The following is a 24069-nucleotide window of genomic DNA, read 5'->3' as shown; positions in this document are numbered from 1 at the left end:
TAATCACTACATACAAATAGTAATAATAACAGAATTAATAATTTACCTCTAGAACTTCAGCTACCAAAAGGAATTCAGTATCCAGCAGAATGAAAAAATAAATTTTATTGCATCAAAATTACTTCTAAAAATGCCCATCAATACCTGATGTAAAAAATGCAAATAAAAAAGTTACCAGGCTACTACAACATATGAAAAATGAAGGTCAGAAATCAACAATTTAATTTCTTTTGGGTTGCACCATTCCAAGTGCTGCTGGTTTATTATTTATATTCAACTAATGAAAGCTGACAGCTGACTTCCAACAGAGTTGTTCTAAAATACAAGCACTCATTTCAAAGACATATTCCCAGAAACTGCCAGGAAAATACCATGTTGTAGTTTTGTAGAAAAAGATGCACTGCATCATAGTTACATGTGAAAGGCATACAACCCTGAAGACCCACAGGATATTACTCTTCTGTTCTATGAACTCTTTTGATGAGTAAGCATTCATTTTCATTCAGCCTCATTGAACGATGGGCATTCTCAATTCTTACTGTGAACATTAAGTCCCTAATGCAACTTCATAAGAACATCTCCATCTTGCATGATTCTTCAGGATCTTCATACGTCTTTCAAAGACTGGGGAGTTTGGGAGAAATATATGTTTGATTATGTAATATGTGAGGGAGTATCTAGTAGCTTTTATTAATTTGTAAGGCAGATTTTTTTTTTTGAACTACAATTATAAGTCTGTATGTCTTCATTGTAGAAGAACAGAATAAAAAAATGAACAATGAACACATTCACTGCACACCAATTTACTGAGAAATCAAGGCAGAACTAATGCAACTGCCATTCAAGTCTTCATAGAGACACATGTGTTCATAGCAACCCTCTAAACCTCAATTTAAGGTAGTTGTACTTTCCCACATTAACTGAAAGAAGTGCTCTGGTTCACATGACAACAGGCACACAAAGATACGACTTCGATACATCATGTAAATTAGGCATGTGTAGTATATCCAAATTCTGTAGAAGTGTGAGTGGTAAACAGTAATTATTTTCACCTTAACACAGAATTTAAGGAGGGCTGAAAGGAGGTTATGTGAATAACTATTTCCCAATTTTCAATAAAAACAGGCAGTGCTCTCGAATGGCCTCCAAAGAGAAAGATCTGACCTTTCCTCAGTAAAGCTCCTAATCATGATACTGATGCCTCTTGAAGTAAGGATTGAAGATTTTAACAATGGCAACTTGGAATAGAATTAACAGAAGACTCAGATCTGGGTGGCATGACTCCTGAGCCACTGCTTTTGACATGAATATTCTTTCAGATGAAACTTGGCTAAACTACTATCTAATAATATGCAAGAAATATCCCCACCTGATTGCACCCAATATTAGCAATATATTTTTCTCTGGAAACATGTTAATAAAGCAAAAATAACCCTACAATTCCTCAAACAATTTAAAAGCAAAGACAGTATTTGTACCATCCATAACTGATGTTTCATAAATTCAGCATTAAAAATTTTAAAAGGTTTCAAGGAGCAACAAAGCCACAAAGTAGCTTCTCAGCTCAAAGAAATAGCCTTTGGTGCCATACTTCCAAGCTGGAAGAGCATCTGGTCAAAGATCGTATCACTTTACTAAAGCCAAACTCTTTTCCCCCATTCCTGCCTGGAAATTGAAACCTCCTTTCTTGTGTTTATTCAGCTACTCAATGTTGGCATTCCATACTGGACCCAAATGAAAAGGAACAAACAAAATACATGATTTAAAGTTGTTCCTTTTCTTTCAAGATAGATAATTTCAGAAAAGATATTTGTTAAGACAAGCATACAATTGAATGAACCCAACTAAGGCAATACTAACCTCTAGCTACATTAGTAACTTGGGAATACACCACTCAGAAATAAATATCTAACTGGTGTCACTGTAAAAGTGGGGGTTGCTTTTATAATCCTAAAGTATATATACTTATACACTCATGTTATACATGCTGTTTTAATCTTACCAAATGAAAATGTACGGAAATGAGAGTTTAGAAGTGTACTTTGTTGTTACATTGCTGAGTACCTACAATCAAAATCATTTTACTCACCATTTCCTAAACTCTAATAAAGAACATTGAAAATGTTCTCCAAATTAGTATAAGCTAATTGCCCTAGGAAAAAGAAATTTCTCTCAAGTCCCCACCACAAAATATGGAATATATTATCTGAAAAACACTAGTTCAGATTCTTGCAGCCATATGCAGTAAGAAGTGGAATACATTACCAGAAATAATTGTTTTGGTATTTATGAAAGCACATTCATTCTTACAGTTAATAACATTGGTAATTTAACTAATATGGTTACTGCAAATAGACTATGCAGGCCACATTTTCTAAGTTACGCACGGAATTATTTGTTCCCACAACTTGGAGTGCAAATCACTTACAAATTAGGGATGCAAACCGACTGATACTGATCTTCAATAGCAGATGAGAAGAAGTCAAACTGCAGTGAATGCAACAGATTACCTTACATCATCTGGGATCTAGCCAGATGAAATCTGCCACTGGTGGTGAGAGCAAGAGCTCTCAGCCTGCTCTCGGCAGGAGCTTCCTACAACTGCTTCCCAGCAGGCTCAGAGCCAAGAGGGGACATGGCACAGGCACAGGCAGGCCGGCTACGCCAGTCCCAGCTGGTATGTGATCTCTTGGTAGGACTTGTATGGAGGAGTACAGAGCAGCTGGGGCTCCAGAAACACACCTAAATGTCTGAGGTGGCTCTTCTCTGCTCTCCTCACCTCAACGGCAAAGCTGCATAAAATCTCCTTCAGCACTGTCATCTCAACTCAGGAGTTAGATCCACAAAGAGAACAAGCTGCCTTTAAGTGCCTATTTTTTAAGACTAAAATTCTTTACATACCTAGTTACCTGCTCTGGATACATTAACAACTGGCTTGATAAAAGACAGTTTAAGATAATTAGAACCTATGGAAGAAAAGGGGGACAGGGTAGGTCTGAAATTCCCTTGCAGCTGCACAGCTCTGATTCTGGGGCACCCAAGTTTTTTATGCACTGAATAAAGCATTTAGCTCTTGTTGAAGCACTAGGAAGCACAGCCAAGTTATTTCTTTCTCTGTGTTACCCACAGACCCCAAACAGAAGAAACAGTTTAGGATATATTAATTTAAGCAGGATTTGGGAAATCCACTGTCACTTGAGCTTGAGCTCATTTCACTGATTCTCAGAGGCCAGCGCTAATGATCAGTTTATGAAGTTCTGTGTTACAGTCCTTCTGATGGACAATTTCACAGCACATGCTGTCAGCATTTCTGAAACCCAAAAAGCATTTCAGAGCAGGTGGAAATGGTAACCAGGGGCTTTCTCCTTTCTCTTACTTGTAAGGAAGAAGGGAAGATCTGCATTCTAGTTCCTGCTTCCATGAGTATCTGAATGTAAAACACTGATAAATTTTGACTGGGACAGGAATGGCCTGCCCTGACATGCCCAAAGCAGAGCTGCCTTCAGCAAGAAAGCTCCTCAGTATGGGAGCAGCCAGGATTGGAAAGTGTGAGAGAGTCTGGGCTGACAGCCTTTCTCACAGTCTGGACAGTCTGCCCCATGCATTTTTAAATTTCTTGGGAGGCCTCACTAGTTTTTTATTTTTAGTTAAAAACCACTTTTTCACTCTTGTCCTGTTATTTTTGTTTTTTTTTTTCCTCTGGCCATAATGGAAGCATGGTTAATTAAGATAGCACCTAAGAAAATGTAAAAGAGAGAGCTGAATTAAAAAATCAACAATAATCAACTGCAAAACTGTTGCTTGCACATATGGTCAAAGGCTGGCATAGAAGATTTGGCATCCCATTCTTGACAAAATCCCTACAGGACCCAAGAGGCAGCTGTCATGAATCTCATTTGCTCCTGGCCAGACTGCAGCATCCCTTGTCTGCACTCTACTTCCCTGCCATGGCAAGGCTGGTCGTATGTTCAGTCAACTCTTTGCCTTGCTGTGGCCATGTGATGTGAAGTCAGTTTACCACACATGGCTTCTGAGCAACGCTGCGGTTTAAGGCAAGCACCTACTCCTTATTCTCTCCCACATCTTAATGTGCCTAAAAGCATCTAATGTGTCTGTATTCTGCCACTTTAATTTCACTGCTGTTCTGATGTCTATTCTCCAGTCTGAACTGATTCTTCAGCAAATTGTTAAGAGCATCAGAAAAAAGAAACTGTTTTTGTCTGTGTGCGGCATCCATCACTTTAGGATCTTCAACTTATGGCTTTATGTTCCCAAAAAGGTTTTTGAAATAACAGGACTGGACTGTAAACAAAGAGCTGTTTTCATACACACACCATAAGTTCTTAATGTTCCTAAAACTTTAGCATCCCTGGCATTATTATTCAGAATCACATGCGGCATGCAAAAAGGACACAACCATCTTGAACACCCTAGGGTTTGTTTACAGTATCTATGCTAAATAACACTCCTGGGAACCCCAAATTAGTATATACAGGATCACAGCACAGAGGTGCTGATCACAGATCTTGCCAGCGAAATGCAGATCAGGAATAGAACTTCACACAGCCACTCAGACCCTTCTAGCACCACTGCAGAGGTCTCTGGTTCTGTTACTGGTAAGTTTTCCAGGTATGGTCAGAGGATTTACCTGCCAAAAGCCTATAAATTTACCTGCTATAAACCTGAACACAAAGAGATATGACAACAAAAAGCACATGGCTTTGTAGCCTGCAGCTGTATGTGCCATGTGACAAGTGACCTGAATGAACAGTTCTTCAGGAGCCCTCATTTAGACCAGTTATGATCTCCACACAGAATAATGTTCTAATCATTCATATGCAATAGGTCTACAATAATGTGCATATTTTGTGCATGTGTCAAAACAGAATGGTAGCATTTTATATCCACTTTGTACATCCTGTATAACAATCTATATAACTACAAAAAGCACAAAGCAGTGGGAAATCAGTGTCATCCCCAGTCCATTAAAATCCTGAAAAGCAGAGCAATTAATTTTGTGAAATTACATTCTAATTTTGTATACAGTTTATATAAACAATAACTAGATAGGTGTACATCTTCATCACAGGAACTCCTCACATCCAGTCTCTGATTTTGCCAGTGTCAAAGGATGAGCATCCAAAGTAAACAGAAACCATTTCTGCAGTTTTAAGAGATAATGTTTTTATGTTTGCATGGACATTCCATTTTCTGGATGTATACCATTGTGATGTACTTATCAATAACTATTATTTCATGCAGTGTCAAGAGCAGATTAAAAATGTTTAAAACAGCAAAGATTGCATATATTGAGGAGCTTAGAACTACTTTTTTTTGCATTATATGAAGTGAGAGATACTTTTTAAATATGGAATAATGGCAGTAGCACTCTTCTCCCATCCTTGACTATTTTTATTGTAGCAAGGGTCATTGCATATATTATCAGACAGATCTGGGCAGCATTTCTGAATGATGTAGCAAATGTGCAGAAACAATTCAACACCCTCTATTAAGGCTTAATGAGGTAGATGGTGCCAAGAATTTGGATGGCTACTGAGATTACACAAATTAGAAACAGCTCTTCCTCCTTTGCTTTGTCTAAGATGAATAATGATCCTATGCAAATATCTTTATTTAAATAACCACAGTTCACAAAAAACTGAGCAAGTTTCACACTGTAATGACCCATTTTCAAACTACTGCTGTTAAACATTTACCTCTCCAAATTGAAACAATGCCAACAGTGTGTTGCTGCTCCGATTACACTCTTGACCTTGACACTGAAAAATGACAATCACAGCACATAGATATGAGACAGGATTTTACACATTCATGTAGGTACCACCAAAGATGCAGCCTATCATACACTGTAGCTTGTAGCTTCACTGCTGCTGCTACAGCCATACCTGAATTATCTGTCAGCTATTCAGGTACAACCTGCAGTGTAACCAGCAGCTCAGAAGAGAAACGTAACTGTAAGAGAAATACAGCTTTAAAAATCTACTGGGCATTTCTGACTCAGGTATGTTGTGCTTTGAATGCCAATCCTTCTGCAGTTTCTTCTACTTTTCCCTTAGTTTCCAGAATACATGTAACTTTTTGTCATGCTCCTTACTTTGCCAGCAAGAGTATAGTTTTTTATGTGCTTATTTTTTCAAAGGTCTTATCAATCTTGGTATCTACAGGTATCTACTTTATTAGTACAGTACCCGAGTATAACTGGTAAAAAAGCTTGATCAAAATGCCTGTTATACTACCTTCATCCTGGAACTCAACCCATGGAGCTGCAGAAATGGGACAGACCCACTACCATGATGGAAAGGCTGACTCAAGTCAGCCTCTGAACTGTCCCAAACAGCAAACAGAAGAAAAATTATCAACTATAAATTTAAATGTCATGCAGATTCTTACAGAAAAAAAAATTACTGCAATTCAGAGTGCTTTTTATCCTCTGAGATGAGTAACCCCCCCCATTGCATGCAACGTGCAGCACAGGATCTCTGGTGTGCTAGCATCAGTCAAGCCAAGATCTTTAAAGCTTCATCTCTTTCAGGGGATAACCTGTAGAAGGGCATTATACCCTTCTTTCATATCCTTTCTTAGCTCTGACTGTGAACATTCCACATAAACAAGGTCATCTTTACCACCAAGGCCAAAATGTAGGCCAACTCCCCCAAGATGATGTAGTTATTCTCATTTTTTTTCATAGCCTGATACTCCTATATTACTTTATTCTTTTTAAGATGGTAATTTTGAAGGATAACTACTTCATGTGCAGAATTCTCTTCACTTTAGTAATTACTGCACTAATGAATTTATTGTTACCACTTCCCCCATTTTCTATTTCTGGTCAAATTATTGTCTGCTTGTTATTGTCTACTGGGACCTCCAGAGGGACACTGTGATCTGGCGGTCTAACCACAGGAACAGAATCCAGGAACTGCTGAGTTTTATTCCAGCTCTACCAATGTGCAGTGATTAATCAGTGAGAAATGCCACCAAAGCCATCACCAGTGCTCAACTGAGCAGCTCAGTGTACCTTTACATAAATCCAGAGCCTTCCTCCTAACACCTATGTGGGATTGAACAACCCCTCCAGCAAGTTTCCCAGCTAGTTATCAGCCAGGTGACAGGAGAGTATAATGTACCTCTATTCCTGCTGAACTCCTGCAGCAACACTTGCTTTCAGTAGACATCAATATGCAAAACTGTAACTTCTCCTCAGCTAACGCAACTAATTTTTGCTATTTTTGCCATGATTGTCTTGGACTGAAGAACATTCTGTGGCTTTTTTTTTTAAATTGCCTTTTGTTTTTCTAACATACTGGGAGACCAAGATGCTTTCCAGTTCTTTCTGAATTAATGTCTTAAATTATCATAAATTATCTCTTGAATTGTCTTCAGCACCTGCAAAGCATTTGGCTTTCCCCCTCAATCTCATAGCTTCACTACCACCCAAAAACTTTGGCAAAAGAAGATATTAAATTGAAATACACTCCCTTTTGGTGGGCATAGTTGTGCATACAGACCTTGCCATGACCAGCAGCTCCATGGCTGCACTCCTGGAAATGTGCAATTTACCTGTTTATAACAATGCAAATCTGAAGTGAATGTAAGTAGAGTATAAAAAGGAAACCATAGTGAAAATTTATTACAGTAAACAATACACAGTGTAATTTGAGGAAGCACTAAGTTACCAGTCCCACTCATAAAAACAGACGTAGGCTTTCTAGTAATTACATAATGTGATCTGAGCCTCTCTTCTTTTCTCTGCCTGTTGGATAACTTAACTTCTCCAGCAAGCTTCTTGTACATAAGAGTGCATTCACTGAGTTGTTCACAGGAAAGTTCAGTACACTCATGCAATACTTGTAAATATATCACATGCATGAGACCTTGTACTATGACCACACAGACATCTAAAAGGATATCACATGCATTTACATTGGAAATTCTCTTACCTTTTGACAAGTACAAAATTTATTTAATTTCAACAAAGCCAAGATTTCAGAAAAATATGAGGCTTGGAATGCTTCAAGAGCATTAATACAGCTACTGATTTGTACTCTGTAACCATACCTCTTCAACAATTTCTATATAATTTAAGTCTGTTCCAAGTGTTATTTGACACCAATTCTTATTTCAATATGCAGGCCATACATTTTATCATCAATGAATCTAACAAAATAAAATGCAAAAGACACCTCTCCAAAACCCTTGATACTTTGAAAATAAATAATTTTCTCTGACACCATGTTAGTCCTGTGAGTATATATGCAGACATGCCAGAAAGAAACTGATGATGCAAATAATTATTTTATAACACCTTTTACTAGATTTGGCTAAGAATAGTAAAATCCTAAATAATGAATGTGCTTAAACTTGGAGGAATTAATCTCAGCTGATCAGCAGGTAAGAAACGCTATTTAAAATAGCAGCTCCCTGTACTGCAAACCATGGCCAACCATGGCAAGTTCAGGCCTAGCCATGACAAATTCCCCTGTACTCTGCATTGGTGAGGCCACACTTTGAGTACTGTGTTCACTTTTGGGTCCTCCAAGGACACTGAGGTGCTGGAGGGTGTCCAGAGAAAGGCAACAGTGCTCTGAAAAACACGTCGCATGAGAAATAGCTGAGGGAGCTGGGCTTGTTTAGCCTGGAGGTGATACAGGGGGACCACATCACTCTCTCTACATGCACCTGACACAGGAGGCTAGTGAAGTGCAGTTTCTTCTGCCATGCCTGCAGTGAGAGAACAAGAGAAAATGGCCTTAAATTGAGACAGGGGAGCTTCAGATTAGATACTAGAAACAAAAAAATCACTGTTAGCGTGGTCAGGTATTGGAATAGGGTGCCCAGAGAGATAGTGGAGTCCTCATTCCTGGAGCTGTTCAAGAAGCATCTGGATCTGGATGATGTGGTTTAGGGGTTTAGGGTTTACAGTGGTAGTGCTGGGTGGGACAGCTGGAATGGATGTTCTTGAAGGTCCCTTCCAACCTTGGTGATTCTATGATTCAAATTCATGGCTACCAACTGAAAACAGCAGCTTTACCACAGCCCACATCACAGCTTGGATGCCAGGGCTTAAGAGGTCTCCTTCTTTAATCAGCCAACATGTAAAGGGCTCTTCTTAATCATCATGTTCAAAAATCACTAATATGTTGTACTGAGTTACTTGCTACTTCTGACCTTGACAGTACTCCTATTCTTTCATACCAAAAGATACACCTCGGGAGCAGTATATTCACTTCAGCAGTCAATAAACAAAAGTCTTCAAGACAGTATCTCAAATAAATGCCTCAACAGGTCAGATTTTCTATTTGTATTAAAACTATGACTGAGAGTGAAATGTTAAAAAAAAAAAAGAAAAGCACCCTTGTAACAGGTTATCCTTTTTTTTTTTTTAAGCTGTCTACCACATGCAGAAGTAACTACATCTTGAGGACAGTTAACTTATGAAATGAGTTTATCTTTTTCAGATTAAACTGTAAAATAAAATAACATGTGTATGTGAACATGGGAGGGCATGTACCACAACCACTTTACTTATGTTACATTAACATAATTGCATAAACACTCATAGGACAACAAATTCCAATACAACACAGTTTTTTCTTTCTAATTCCACTGAAAACACATGGGAAATGATCTTAGCTGTCATGCCTGCTATTCCCTCTGTAACCTGGTATGTCTAAATTGAGGTAGCAGAAACTCAAATCCACAAAACTGCATAGCACTTACATTTCTATTTTTTCATGGGAATTAATGAAATGCATTTTCAAGTGTAACCTACATCTAAACAGGATCAGATAACACAAATCAACACAATATGTGGCATGTGAATCAGTATATAATCTTTTAGCACTTTTGTTTAAATAATTTGCCAGCACAAAATAAATAAATCATTACAACTACCCTTAAATTTAGAGATACTTCTCTACTGACTTCCACGTACTTTATAGTTCTTTGAACCAGTGAGCAGTTTTAAGCAAACACAATAAGTTAAATGCTTCTTAGAGAAGTAAAGAAAACCAAGTAGAACAAAACATATCAATACTTTGATTTCACACAGGATTAATGCAATTATTGTAGCTTAAAATCAGGACTGAAAAGAAAACACTTTTGGAATGATAAAGAAAAAGAATCTTTAAAGAATACCTAAACATGTTTAGGATAATTTATGATATTTTCAGTGTGTGCTTTCAGCCATAGTGTTTATTAGCACATCAAGAGTATTAAAAATGCCATCTGAAGCCTACCCTGCAGCCTACTGGCAATATTTTGCAGTTCACTTCATTGTTCAAAGTAGAGAGCAGATGAAAGTACTGAAGGACAGCACAGTTTGCCCCATGGGGCAGCCACTTCTTTTCCACTGAAAGGGGCAACCTGGCCAGCCTCAGGGTAAGAGCAGGGAAAAGGTGAGGGACCATGCCTTGGCATTCAATCACAAATGAGAGATGCTTTGGACGAAAAACTTCAGAGACAATTATACATGAAAAGATAAACACACAAAGACTGGGGACACACATTAGCTACTGAACTCTCAGCCTGAAATGTGGAAGGTGATAAATGAGCACACAGATATTTTAAATACATCATGAACGGTGTATAAACACAGCTGATACATGTTTGCATAGCAGCACTGGACACTGGTATCTCTGTTTTATAGTGTTCAAATCTATTGAAGGTGTAATTTGCTCCATTAATCTCAATGGAATTAAAAATCTTGAATTAGTTCTGATAAAACAAGAGGAAGCCCATAAGTTTATTCTATACATAAGCATATTTAAATAAAACAGATTATTTTCCTTATGAAACCAGTATACTCAAAACAAACTCATGGAATACAAGTTCCATCGTGGATAGAGTTTGGTGCCATGCTTAACTCAGTATGTACATTTGCTCATTCCAAATAGCAAATCTTTTGAGGCAGCATGGCTACACAGCAAAACCACAGAAAATCCTTTTCTCTTGGTAGCCTTCCACCTATACCGCAGCCTCTAAGGAAAGGGTACTCGGGGCCAGTATTTAACTGTTCCACTCTGGTGTTCTGTACGAATTATCTTGTAATGACAGACGAGGGATACCTGAGCAAACCCGCAGATTGTCAGAAAAGCACCGGCGAGGAAGCGTGGTTTGTTTTTCGTAAGAATGAGCAGAAAATGCAAAGAACGGAAAGACCCTCTATCCTTTACTTCTCCCCCCTACATACCTTAAGTTCAGGCAGCAACTTCATTCCCAGTGTGACGATAAACATCATCTTTTAAATCACACCTCCCTCTCCGGCTACAAGCACGGTGCTACCAGTGGCTCTTTCAACCCAAGCCACTCTCCATCACTCGCGACCCCCATCCAGCTCCTCGCCCAGCACCGACCCCGGCCCTTCCCGGGGCGGCCACCGCCGAGCCCCGCCCGTCCCTGGAGCGGCCCGGAGCGCCCGCGGTCCCCGCGCACACCTGCGGCGATCGTGCCCCGGCCCCTCACCTCCGTCCTCCTCCTCCAGGGAGTTCATGCAGGGAAAGTAGACCGCCAGCGCCTCGAAGGAGGCGGAGAGGCTGCTCCGGCTCTGCGAGCGCTGCATGGCGCGGCCGCCGGCCGCCGTCTGCCGGCCCATCTTGGCCGAGCGGCACCCGCCTTTGGCGCGGTACAAGAAGCGCGGCGTCTTGGCGGCGGGGGCTGAGGGCGGCGGGGAGCGCTGGGCGGGCTGCGCGCCGCGGAGCTCAGCTCGGCTCTGCCCCGCCGTGCCCGGCTCTGCCCCGCCGTGCCCGGCTCTCAGCGGGGCGGGCCGCCGCAGCCGGCACGGAGCCGCCTACCAGCGGGGCGAGCGGTCGGCCGGCGGCGCGGGGCTCCGGGGCGGGCGGAGCGGGACGGCGCCGTGGTGCGAGACCGGCCCGGGCGCGGCGGCTGTAAATACGGAGCGCGCCGGAGGCAGGACCGGGGCACGGCGCCGGCCGGCAGCGGCGGGACGTCCCGCAGGCACCGCCCGCAGACTCTGTTCTCCGCCCGGTTCCCGCTGGGCTGGCGAGCGGCCCCTGCGCGGTAGCGGGCGGGAGGGGCGCGGCGGGGCTGGCCGGGGGCTCACAGGGATGCTGGAGGCGGGGGAGGCCGGAGAAGGGGCGGCCCGTGGCTCGGCACGGAGCGGAGAACGCAGCGGCGGCCCCGGCGGGGAGCGGGGCTGGTCGGCGCTGTCCCCTCTCCAGGAGGAGAGGCTGCTCTCGGGTGGGGTCTGTAAAAAAGGGAATAAACCGGTGGACCAGAGAAGGGCTGAGTTGGGAAGGGGTCCCTGGGTCATGAGGCAAGGTCAGAGAGCCAGGTGCCCTGACTGGGGCCAGACGGCTTTGAGTATCTCCAAGGATGGAGACGCACAGTCTCTCTGAGAAACTTCACTCATTAATGCTCACTCACTCTCACAGTGAAAAAATGTTTCCTAATGTTCAGCGTGAGCCTTCTGTGTGTGAGCTTGTGCCCATTGCTTCTGTCAGTGGCCCAGCATCTCCTGAGGAACCGGCCCTGCAAGCCACAGGCAAATCTTTTCATCTCCCCTCCGCTTACCCCAAGCTGTATTTCTCTAAAGCACATCTGCCTCCTTCGCAAACATGAGTGTACCTTTTCTGAATTCACTCCTTAGATGATTTACTTATAGCTACAACATAGAATTTTGGGGGTTTTATCCAGTCTTACTTCCGTATCTTCCTCAACACTATTTAATGTTACCTTTTTTTCTTCTAACTAGTATGTTACATTAATTGAGTGCATAGCAATTGGCAATCTTCCCCCTAAAATGCTGAGAAATTAAAACACAGGACATGATTAAAAAAAGAGGTACTAGCTATGGTAGCAATCTTTTGCAACATCAGTAACTTTTTCCACCATAGTTCACCACAGTGCAAAAGTGGTTTCAAACCTTGCACATGGTTGTTGTTTCCTTACTAGCCCTTTAAACAGTAATGATAGTAAATGCAGGGCATGGGGTGCATTCAGTTTTCTTACAAACAAAAAAAAAGAATTCTCTCAAAATAACGGTAGGTGTTTAGGGTTTGATCTAACAAACATTGCAGACAGAATGATGGCTTGAATTGAACTGAAAGTGTGTAGAGTAAAATAGACTTCACACCCCTCGTGTATTTCCTTGAGCTGATAATTGGATAGGATAATAATAAGACATTAAATCCAGCTAACACTATCACTGACATACTTTGCTGAGGAATGAAAACTAGTAGGAACTTTAACATTCAGGGATGGAACCATCATCCCTCAATCTACAGCAAAGCAGTGAGTTTTTACAGCTATTTTTACAATTTGCCCAATAACTTGATTTCTAGACATAATCTAATAAACCATGTTTCATGTAACTTCATAGGAACTTATTTTAGAAGAACATAAATCCTTTTTTCCTCTTTACTGGCTATAAAAGATGCCCTGGGCAGCTTCTCTAGGCTCTGACATCTTTTAGATGTCTCATTCAGGTCATGCTCCAAAATGTGTATTTAGTTGCTCATCATGTTTCTCTGGCCACATACCCAAGTTTGTCACCTCCCAACATATCTGTGATGTTTTGCAGATTAACAAGAAGGTGAGCTGCCAGGACAGACAGACAGACAGACCTCCCTCGTATGCCACAGGCAGGCACTCCATGACAGCAGAGACCTGCCGAGGTCTGCAGTGGACACCAGGTCAGCCTGCAGTACCTCTCTCTTCCCATAAAATCACCCTTTGCATACGTCCCTTTAAATTATGTTCAAGGGGTAGAATGGGATTTTCCTGTTTGCACTTTAAAAAGGCAAACTAAAATACTATAAAACAAACAACTCTAAAATAAAGTGTAATGGTAGTAATAATAATCAATGTCTAATATACAAAATCATGTAATTGGCAAAACCCAATAAAATGTGTTGAAATAATTGCTAAATACATTTTTAAAAGACTTGGTGACTATAGAATTTTCTATGAACACTAAAGTAGACAAAATAACTTCCTTCAACATTTTTATGAGTGTAAGATATGTCAGAAAAGTAAATGTCCCTTAAATAATAATTCATCACTGCTTTCGAGAAGTTGGATAATAAAAATGAGTTAATGTTCATTACATTTCAGATGAACGACTGGTTACTTTCACAAAAACACCTGAATAAGACTGAAAAGACATTGAGAATGCAGACAGGAAAAACAACAGTTGCGTGACTTGGAGATATTTACAAAAATATAGATAAACTCTAGAATACATTTTCAAAAAAGAGCAACTGATTTGGAACATCTGTTTCATCTACTTTCACTAACATTTATAAATATTCTTGTATAAGTACTCCCTTTAGAAGTATCTCTTGTAGAAGAAGTAGTACCAGCTTAGAAGCCAGGAGGCTTTAAAGCAGTCTACACTTGTTTTCCTTCCCAAACAGAAGAATGAGCACATCCATCACCTCCCTCTAAGCTCTGACCTCAGCAGAAACTGTAAATCTCTGTGTGTAAAACACAGGGCCCTGATGGCACAATGGACCAAACAAGACACTAATGGGGCACTTCACTGGTGACATGAAGCCTCAGTGGGAATTTGGCTGCAGCCACATGTTGGCTGTCCCACAGTACCAGAGACCCAGCACCTCTCAGCCCCTCAGCAGGGAATCAGACCTGGCAGCCACAGCCATTAAAAGAAATTCATGTTTTTGCTAATATTGCATAGTATATAAAAAAACTGTTACTGTCATTGACAAAATCAGACTATAGCAAGAACACCAAGCACTTTAAAACCTCAACAATATGTAGTCAACGACTCATTACCCCAAATAGACATTGGGATATTAGGCACCTATGCAGAAAATCTGTGACAAAACACTGGATCACCATCCCATTCAAGCTTCCTCAATATTCTTCTGTTTTAATTTTCATTCTTTAAGATAAATGTTTAAATGCATGAATGAAAACAGACACAAAGAACTGACATGACAAATCCGTAAATTCTCATGGTATCTGGGGAGGCTGTCCTCAGTTTCTAATGATTGCATTATACAAATAATCTAATTGATGGCATTCTAGACACATCCTGAACTGCAGAAAACAAGTTTACTATGCTGACACTGACAACATGCCCCAGTTGTTTTGCTGATTTTTAAATTTTAATTGATACTCATTGATTTATGTCACTAGGTAGGACAAATAATAACATGAATAAAATTCATGTTAAAGAAACAGCATCCAAATTTCCATCTCAGTGTTAAATATTAAGACAAAGCAAGAGACTCCCACGTATGCTATTTCTTTAATAATTTCATTAGCGTGCTGAAAGAAACTGTGTTTTAGGAATCCAGGTCAAACAGAACCAGGTCAAACATCTTCTATAAATGTATGTACTGTCCTAAGGAAATTCTATTTGTAGAATTGGATTTTTTATAAAATATTTTGGTGGCTCATCTAAAGAACTGTGGAAGCAATTGCTTACTAGTTGTGTTCCTTGAAAATTAAAAGACATAATTTGTGGCACTGGATATTCGGTGTCAACCTACTCTAAATACAGCCAGCCTATAATTGGATTCTGAATTTCATAAATGTATATTTCTCTTTTTATTTAGATATACCATGTGAAGTAATTAAAAAAATAATATGGAAATTAATGTATTCCCCAGGTTTTTCCATGTTTCAGCTGTAACTGGATGTATTTCATCAAGCTTGTTTCAAGTAAACACAAATTATTAAAATGGGGATGCATCAGAAAAATAATGATTTGATGATTCCTTCATGAAACCATACCTTTTTCCAAGGAAAGAAAAAAAAAAGAGAAAAATGAAATTTCTTCATTTCCCATTTCTACCTCTATGTACTGAACCCAGAGGTCATAATTCCCTGGAGTGAAGAACACAATAATTTTTATGGTGATTGTTTTTTTATTATTGCCTATATTAAGGATTAATTCCTAAAGCCTGCTTCAGTTTCTGAACATAAGATAAAAGCACATAGTGCCATAAAAGAATTCTTGAGCTCTTTTGCACATTTTGGAAAGGATTCTCCAGGGCTGTCACTATGGAAGGGTGATCTAAAGTTTCTGAACATATTCCCTTAACCTGCAATTAAGGGAGGTGTTCTGGGAATGAGGCTGGAAAGGAGATATTGCCCTTCTCTTTGTCGCCTCTTCTGTCAAGTATTGCCCACAGACTTCTTTTGTTGTCTGCAGAAGGGATTTATTTTGTTCATGGTTGTATTCAGAAAAAAAAAAAATCAGCTGCTGAGCTTTTCATGATGTTTAATTATCTTTAACTTGCACCACACCTATCAACTATTAGGCATAACATATTAAAATTGTAATTCAAACTCTTAATGACTTCCCACTTATAAGAAATCTTTGTGCAACATGTCAATACAAGAAGGGCAAATTGCTTCCTCTTACAACAGGAGGGAGAGTCCCACACACCTCCTACACTGTATTTTATTTCACTGAGTTTTTATCTCCTCTCATGCCTTCAGTCTTCACTTATGAGAGACAGCCAATGTGTCAACAGAAAAGAAATACTTGACAAGGGCCTCAAAAAGAGTTAACTGAGTTGTCTCCCACTCAAAAAAAATTAACCCAGTTTGAAAACCCAGCATTTATCTAATTCTAGGAAAACACAAAAGGAAAAATAAATGCCAGTATTGGTTGGAGGATTTCCAGTAACTTGTCCAGATTAAGTATCATTGGAATATACAACTGCTATTATTACTGAATTAAACCTTTTTTTTCCCCTTTGTATAAAGCTAAAACAATACACTGAAAAGATCATTAAAAACACAGCCCAGTTAGTGTAAAACAGGGTTTATGTATGAAAACTTGCAACGTGTAGTAACAAGCTGCTATTGCCTATAATTTGCTGAATGTTAGGACTGTGCTGGCTCGTCCTCATTCCCTACAGAGACGGGAATTCCCTACAGTGCCAACTCCAGCCCAGCATTTTGAAAGGGCAGATTCCAGAAATCTACAAAGTCCTTCACAAAGTAATGGCTGCTTTTACTAATTCCCATCTTATAAAAATTCACTGTTCTTGGTTTAACAATTTTTCATCACGATCAAAGAATCATAGAATGGTTTAGGTTGAAAGTGAAGTTAAAAGTCAGCTAGTCCAATGCTCTTGTGATGAGCAGGGACACCAGGTTACTCAGAGCCCCATCCAGCCTGACCTTGAATGTTTCCAGGGTTGAGACATCTACCTGTTCCTGAGTTTACCACCCTTGTTATAAAAAACATTTTCCTTATATCTTGTCTAAGCCTACCCTCTTTCAGTTTAAAACCATTACCCCTTGTCCTGTCACAACAGACCTTGCTAAATAGTTTGTCCCTGACTTGTCATGTCCTTTGTCATGAGCTCCATCTCAGGGCAATAGCTCCCATGCAGTATTGACCCTCAGTGGTCTCCTACACTTATTGAAGTTTCATGATATAACAATAATACCTACATTATTTTTATGTCTAGCAGTTAGATATAAGTTTTCTAAATTCCACTTTATTTAAATCATACATTTTAGATTTTCGGAGCATCTGCAAGTACACGGTCACAGAGAATGCAGTTACACTTTTCTGTCTGCTTTCATGGTAACAGCAAATTTTTCCATTCTCCCACTTCTTTTGGCATTTTCTACTTTAAGGTCAACTCCACCCCAAATATCAAGCTAGGTACACAGTACAGATTTATACCAAAATAGCTCTGCTGACTGACACAGCTGTTCTGGGGGAAATCCCTAGTCATTACTGCAAGTGCAGTTTATCAACAAAACAGGATTCTCCTAGAACTGCTTGTATTGCATGCCCACCTTAGGACTCATTTACTGGCATGCAATTCCAGCATTCCTACATGGGAATAGTGGTTCCACTGTTCTGTTGTCTTAACAGTCTCTGCCAATGGGACTCTACCTTTAAGTAATTCAGCCCTTGTGGATATAATTTCAAAGTCTTGCACATTTTCAAAGGATATAGATTTGAAGAGCTGAAGGAAATTACTTTCACTATATTTATTTCAAAAACCCAAAAAACTGCAGTTTTTAAAAAATAAAATCGGGAAATTTTAACACAAAAATTGTTTTAAAAGGTAGAAATGAAAAAGTCATTTGTTCTTTTTCTTTTTTTTTCTTGGAAAAACAGGCTGTTTTCAGATGTATAGAGATACCAATTTTAGTTTCTTAAACAATATAGTTAAATTATTTGTCCTGCAGTTGGCATTCTCTTCTGTATTAAGCTTTCTTTAATGAACAAGGAAATCTATAAAAGTAACTCTTGCACTTTAATGCTAATATTAATCATATGTGAAAGCTGTCTGTTCTTTTTTAAACAAAATATATTTACTTTCGCCTTCAATGTTTATGAGAAAACCACAAAACCAAAATAAAGTCATAATTTTTCTGAATAACAAAAGGAGTTTTTAATGGACGAACATGAAGCAACACAATGTAGATAGTTCAAAAGTAGCTAAGAGGTTGGACAGAGAACCTCTACACTGCTGACTATTTCTGTTTTGATTAGAATAATTTCACGTTTTTACGATTGCAAGGCAATCTGCAAATCATAAGGTGTCTTAGAGCTCAGCATAAGGTATTACTTCACAATGCTTCATCAGGGAGAAAAACCAAAAGCACAGAAATAAAAAGCTACATTTTTTTTTGGAGGAAAGAAGTATTGAGAAAGAAACCAATAGGAACAAAAATATCAAGCAGTTTGGAAGACTGCAAGTGGTGGGGTTTTGTTTGATTTGTTTTGGGGTTTTTTTTTGTTATGAATTCATACATTCTATCTGCTTCCTGTTTTGATCCAAATCCACCTTTTTTGTCCCTGAGACTGACCTTTATAATTCATCAGACCCATCAGCCTAGAAACCAGCTGTAGTTATTCATTTATATGCTCAAATTATATTATTGCAGCTGCCTATGTACTCCACTGAAAGTTTTCAAAATGTCTTAGAGGAGGACAGTATAATTAGTTTCAGACACTCTAATTTTATGAAACATGATTTGCTTCCCTTATAATTCCATCTTCAGTAGAGATGGGACAAAACCAGTACAGAACTATTGGCACTTGAGTGACCTGTGGAGCACGGTGTCCTGAACCTCTGTTGGTGCCACAATCTGCTGATGTTACTTAAGAGAAGGTACTGCAGAAAAGCAATCTATGATCTTTATGTTTGTGTTCTGCCAGAAAAAAAAAAATACAAAGAATGTCCTGCTGAGATGAAATGTGTTTTGCAAACATGCAAAATGACAAACACGTAAACAGGGCGGGAAGCAAGGTGGGTAATTGTCACACATTGTTCTCTGCACTCAGGAGCTGCAGTGTCTAGAGAGAACATAGTTTGCCAAGGACAGTGCAGATCTGGTTCAATTTGGTTTGCCTTTTAAGAGCAATATGTTATCATCAAGTGTCAAAAGCCTCAGTGAGTCCAAATGTCAGAATTGAAGAGACATTTGTCTTGTAAGTCAGTCAGGTAATTTTGAAAGGCTCTGTAGAAGGTTAATATATATTAAGGTGGTGTGATTTTGTAAAGTTCTGTGCTTATCAGGTTATCTGTTTTCTTGAGACCACAGATTACATTCATTGTGTACAACACTGTGGGCCAGAGTCCTGTGCCTTATTTCAGTGCAGAGCAACCAACCATGGTTTTCTGAGGCTTCTTAAGCTCTGCAAAGCACTGCAGAGACTTGCCACACCTATTTTGTAAATGATGCTTTTTCAAACTGCCTGCACTCAGTAGTCCCCAGGTAACTTAGCTCCATCCATCAGCCAGCCAGGCTTCCAGGCTGGCTGTAACCATCACATGGTTACATCCATCACCTTATGGTTGCCATCCATATGGTTACTGCTAGCTGGTAGACTGGAATCTCTGAATGCCTCAGAGTTCCAGAATGGCAGTGGAAGCTATGCCATTTTAATGAGGCCATAAATTTCCCTTCTTATGGGTGCAAATGTATAGGGTGCGAATATTTTAAATCTTAATGAGGATTTTACAAAGGGACCATATTCACTAATGAAACACTTTAATGGTCAGCGCTAAACTCGCTGACTAGAACCTGAGATAGTTGGTGGGCACCAGAATCTATCCAGAAATAATAAAAAACATTTCCAAGCAAATTTTAAATGTATTTTTATCTATTGATGTCATGTTTATCTGACAAAATCACGGATTTCAGTTTTATTTTGTAAGTTTTCACATTGTTTGTAATTCTGGCAGAGGAATGTGTGCTGTTGTCATTAAACATCTCTCATTTCCATGGTGTTTTAGTCATAGCAGTGTCTCTTCAGACATGCTCACACAATCTACGAATCCCAAAATGACACCGCTAATGAAAAACAATTTTATTTTTCTCTTTCATTTGTTTATATCTGGTAATCCACAGATATGTATACATGAGCAAATACAATATCAAGACACATTCTGATGCATAGAATGTGTTGAGTTGGGAGCCTTAAAAATGATCTTGTTCCAACCTCCCTGCCATGAGCAAGGGCACCTTTCACTAGACCAGGTTGCTCCAAGCCCCATCCAGCCTGGCCATGAACACTTCCAGAGGTGGGGCATCCTCTCAGCTTCTCTGGGCAGCCTGCTCCAGTGCCTCACCACACCCTGAGTAAAGAATTTCTTCTGAATATCTAACCTAAACCTTCCCTCTTTCAATTTAAACCCATTGCCTCTTGTCCTGTCACTACATGCCTTTGTGAAAAGTCATTCTCCAGCTCTTTTTAGGCCCCCTTTTGGGTACTGGAAGGCTTCTGTTAGGAACTAAATCATTTTACTCTATATTTTCAAGAGTCTATAGCACAGTATCAGCTTAAAGTTGTAGAGCACCTCCAAAAATGTTCTGATTCAGGAGTTCAAAGGGGCCAGAAATCACATCCAAAGTCTGTTTTGCTGTGTCACAGTGTGGATTTGTGTAACTGTGCCAACTGGACTCAGTGCCGGGGGACTGCCCTGCGTGATTTAACACTGCCATACAGTAGAACCTTCTCTCAGGTACGACAGTGCTACAGATTTAAAACTTCCAGGCAGGATTTGAATTGCAGATGTAAAATATGAAGTTACCTTGGAAACAACTTATTTGGGCTCAGAGTCACTGTGTTGCAAATAACATTTCCTCAGCTGTTTGAAAGCCAGTTTGCCATACTATCCCCATATTCATGAGTTCAAATGGGATTTGAAACACCATATATGGAGGCTTAATGTCTGTGCATAACATGGAATTCTCAGAAACCTTCCATTCACACAGGATTACATGTAAGGCCACACTGGACATCATTTCACAATCTAGAATTTCAGGACTGACAGTAAGAGATAGAAAGAAGTAAAATTTCATTGACTAAGGTTCTACTACTACTGATACTATTGTTACTAGTGCACTAGCTAATATTGATTACAGACCAGATGTGCTGATACAAATTTGGCCCAATGTATCTGGTGAATCCTGCAAAATACTGAATAGCTTAAGCCTCTTTGCTTGTGCTGACCTTTAAGAAATAAATTTTACTTCTCCAGCTAGTAAGGTGTCCCATCCAAGATAATCTAAATATATCATACTTTCCAAAGATCCCTCAGATACGAGGTTCATTATCTTCCATGTATAATTTAGGCTGTCACCTAAAGAGTAAATAACTGAAAATAAAAAGGTGAGAGGTATATAACTGATGTCAGACTCAATATAATTCTGTTCATCTGCAAAACCACTTATGAGCATAGGTCTGTGAGTAATGTTCACAATTTTAATCAGTTTTGCCAGGATTATACAATACTTGCTATTTGTATTTCAGAAGATGGCTACTTTTTGCTGCAAATTTAGTTAATGATAATGCTAGAAGAGAAAGAAGGCTTGGAACTGAATATAGAAAGCACTGTATGAACTCATAATTTGAGGGTTTTTTTTTCCTAAAAGAGTTTGCAATCTTGATGGTACAGCAGTTAAAAAACCTCAGGCTGCAACATAGAAAGAAATGGCATCAAATTTACACTACCCCCAGTAAATCAGCAGCAAAAACTTCCTGCCATCTGGATAATCTCCATCACTATAGAATATTTCAAATGTACTAGCAAATAACATCCTACAAATTTTTTCATACATTTCTATATTAAGAGAGAGTTTGTATCAACTTCCTTTTCACTAGTGTTATTTCAGACTGGCACATTGAAGTGAGGATTGTGATTTCTTCAGTGGAAGGGATGCTGAAGTGTGTGCCTCTTTATCTCCTTGTATTAGCTTTTAAAAATAAAAAGCAGCACCAGTATAATTCAAATATTTTTTTTTCAAGGGTCATAGCAGTCCCCATAGCTAGTGGTGACTCACCTAAGGACAAAGGTGTTGCTCTGGTTTAGAGAAGAAAAGAGTCTTTTAACTAAAGAGAAAGAAATAAAAAAACAGCAAACCAACCCCCAGTGGTTCATGCTGAGTAACATAATATGTTTACTTACACAGCATAATGGACCCAGTGTTTTAGCCCCAACTCAGATACTGGAAATATCAGTGCTGGCTCTGGCCAGATTGCAGAATATATCACTCATTTGCCTGGAGTTAGCTCAGGTATTTGCAACCCTTCTGTGCTGTGTGGCCCACGATATGCACCAAGAGTCATCTCATTTCACTGCTGCATACTAAAACTAGGAGTCTAGTTTAAACCAGCTGCCTAGGCTGCCTCTGTACTCAATGGACAAAAATTTGAAACAACGTGACTGCAATGTTAGATTACCAACTATAGCAAATGAATGAATTTTCAGTCCCAGAGAAGTTAACAGCCAATGCTAACTGAAAATAGAAATCCTATGGACTCCAACAGGAACTACACACAGCCACAAAAATATCAGAACCAAATCTAGAAGGTGACAGAAGCCCAAACAACTGACTCACCTGGTCACTGTCAGCTCATGTAAAAGGTCTTCTCAAACCTTTCTGGACTAGTAAAGGCACATCAAGATTTGAACTCAGGAGTGCCCAGTGTTACAAAACACAACTTCTGACTCATCTACCCAGAAGCCAGGGGCCAATTTACAGATAGATGAAATAGGCAGGTCACCTGCAGCCCCCAGTCCAGACTGAGGCTGCTTCTTTGCAGTACACGCTTGTGTGTCTGTGTGTATGCACATGCATATTGATAGTCATACATAAATAAATGCTATATTGTGTTTATTCCCACCCTCTTGTGCCTGCATCATATTTTTTACAGGAAAAATTGCTTTTATCAGTCCAGCATCAACTCCTACACTGAGGGCAACAGACCAGCTGTTTGGCATATCTCACAAACAATGTTTATTTAATTTGAAATATTCTTATATATAAATTATACGCTAAAAATAATGCCCAAATAATCAACATAACTAAGTTTTTATTTTTAAAAAAGTATGTTTGTTACATCTTCCTCCATAAATTTCAGCTAAAATACATAAGCTATTTCACACAGGAGCTGAGAAATCTTCCTCCCACTTCTTTTCGAGCAATATTTCAGGAACTCTGGGTTCTCAGAACCTTAAAAATCAAGTAAGTAACTCTTTGCTTATTTCTTCCCTTCTACCCTGCTTCTTTTGTTTCAGAAACAAAACAAAAAAAAAGATACATATTTTGTTAATTAAAATTCCTTTTTTTTCCCCTGTATGAATACTGGCTATTGTTACTTTCTAAAATAATCCTTTGTGGATTTAACAAATGTCAGGATTCTGCACCAGCATTCTTGTTTAGAGAGCTCTTCAAAATTCAATTAGAATAGAAGCAACCCACTAAGCTGAGCAAATGAGTTATTTGAATACATTTTTTACATCTGCCTATTATGTAATGCATCAAAAATAGTTGACTCTTAATTTTATAATGCAAGGCTTTAGTTAATGTCTTAATAAAGTTTAGTTAATAAATTTTAAATTTTCTGTTCAGGTACCCTTATTCAGTCTCTCCATGTTTAATAATAATAATATATTTGTGTTTAGTTTGGGGAGTATCTTTAGATTCAGGGTCATTTAATACACAGATGAGTTCAGTCCTGTATGCATGAAAAGAGAGGAAGAATGTTCTCCAAGAACAAATGTGACAAATGAGCATACAAGAACATTTTTCCCTGTAAATATTTAGAGAACATTTTAATTTTTAATTTAA

At 39.2% G+C, this 24069-nt stretch overlaps 1 protein-coding gene across 43 annotated transcripts in view; it reads right to left on the bottom strand.

The window, feature by feature from the left end:
* Window positions 1–24069, bottom strand: part of RIMS2 (regulating synaptic membrane exocytosis 2) — a 449594-nt gene that overhangs the window by 5742 nt on the left and 419783 nt on the right. The window contains exon 1 of one of the 43 annotated variants that reach the window (XM_062491181.1): window positions 11485–11614. The exons of 41 other annotated variants lie outside the window; for them this stretch is intronic. In XM_062491181.1, coding sequence (XP_062347165.1) covers window positions 11485–11614 — 130 coding nt within the window. Of the gene's footprint in view, window positions 1–11484; window positions 11615–24069 lie in introns of those variants that run through there. One more of the 43 variants, XM_062491189.1, reaches the window with a different exon arrangement.

The sequence above is a fragment of the Cinclus cinclus genome, chromosome 1 (genome assembly GCF_963662255.1).
Source record: "Cinclus cinclus chromosome 1, bCinCin1.1, whole genome shotgun sequence".
Taxonomy (NCBI): domain Eukaryota; kingdom Metazoa; phylum Chordata; class Aves; order Passeriformes; family Cinclidae; genus Cinclus; species Cinclus cinclus.
Note: the sequence above shows the minus strand (reverse complement) of the source record. Positions and strands in the feature narration are given on the sequence as shown.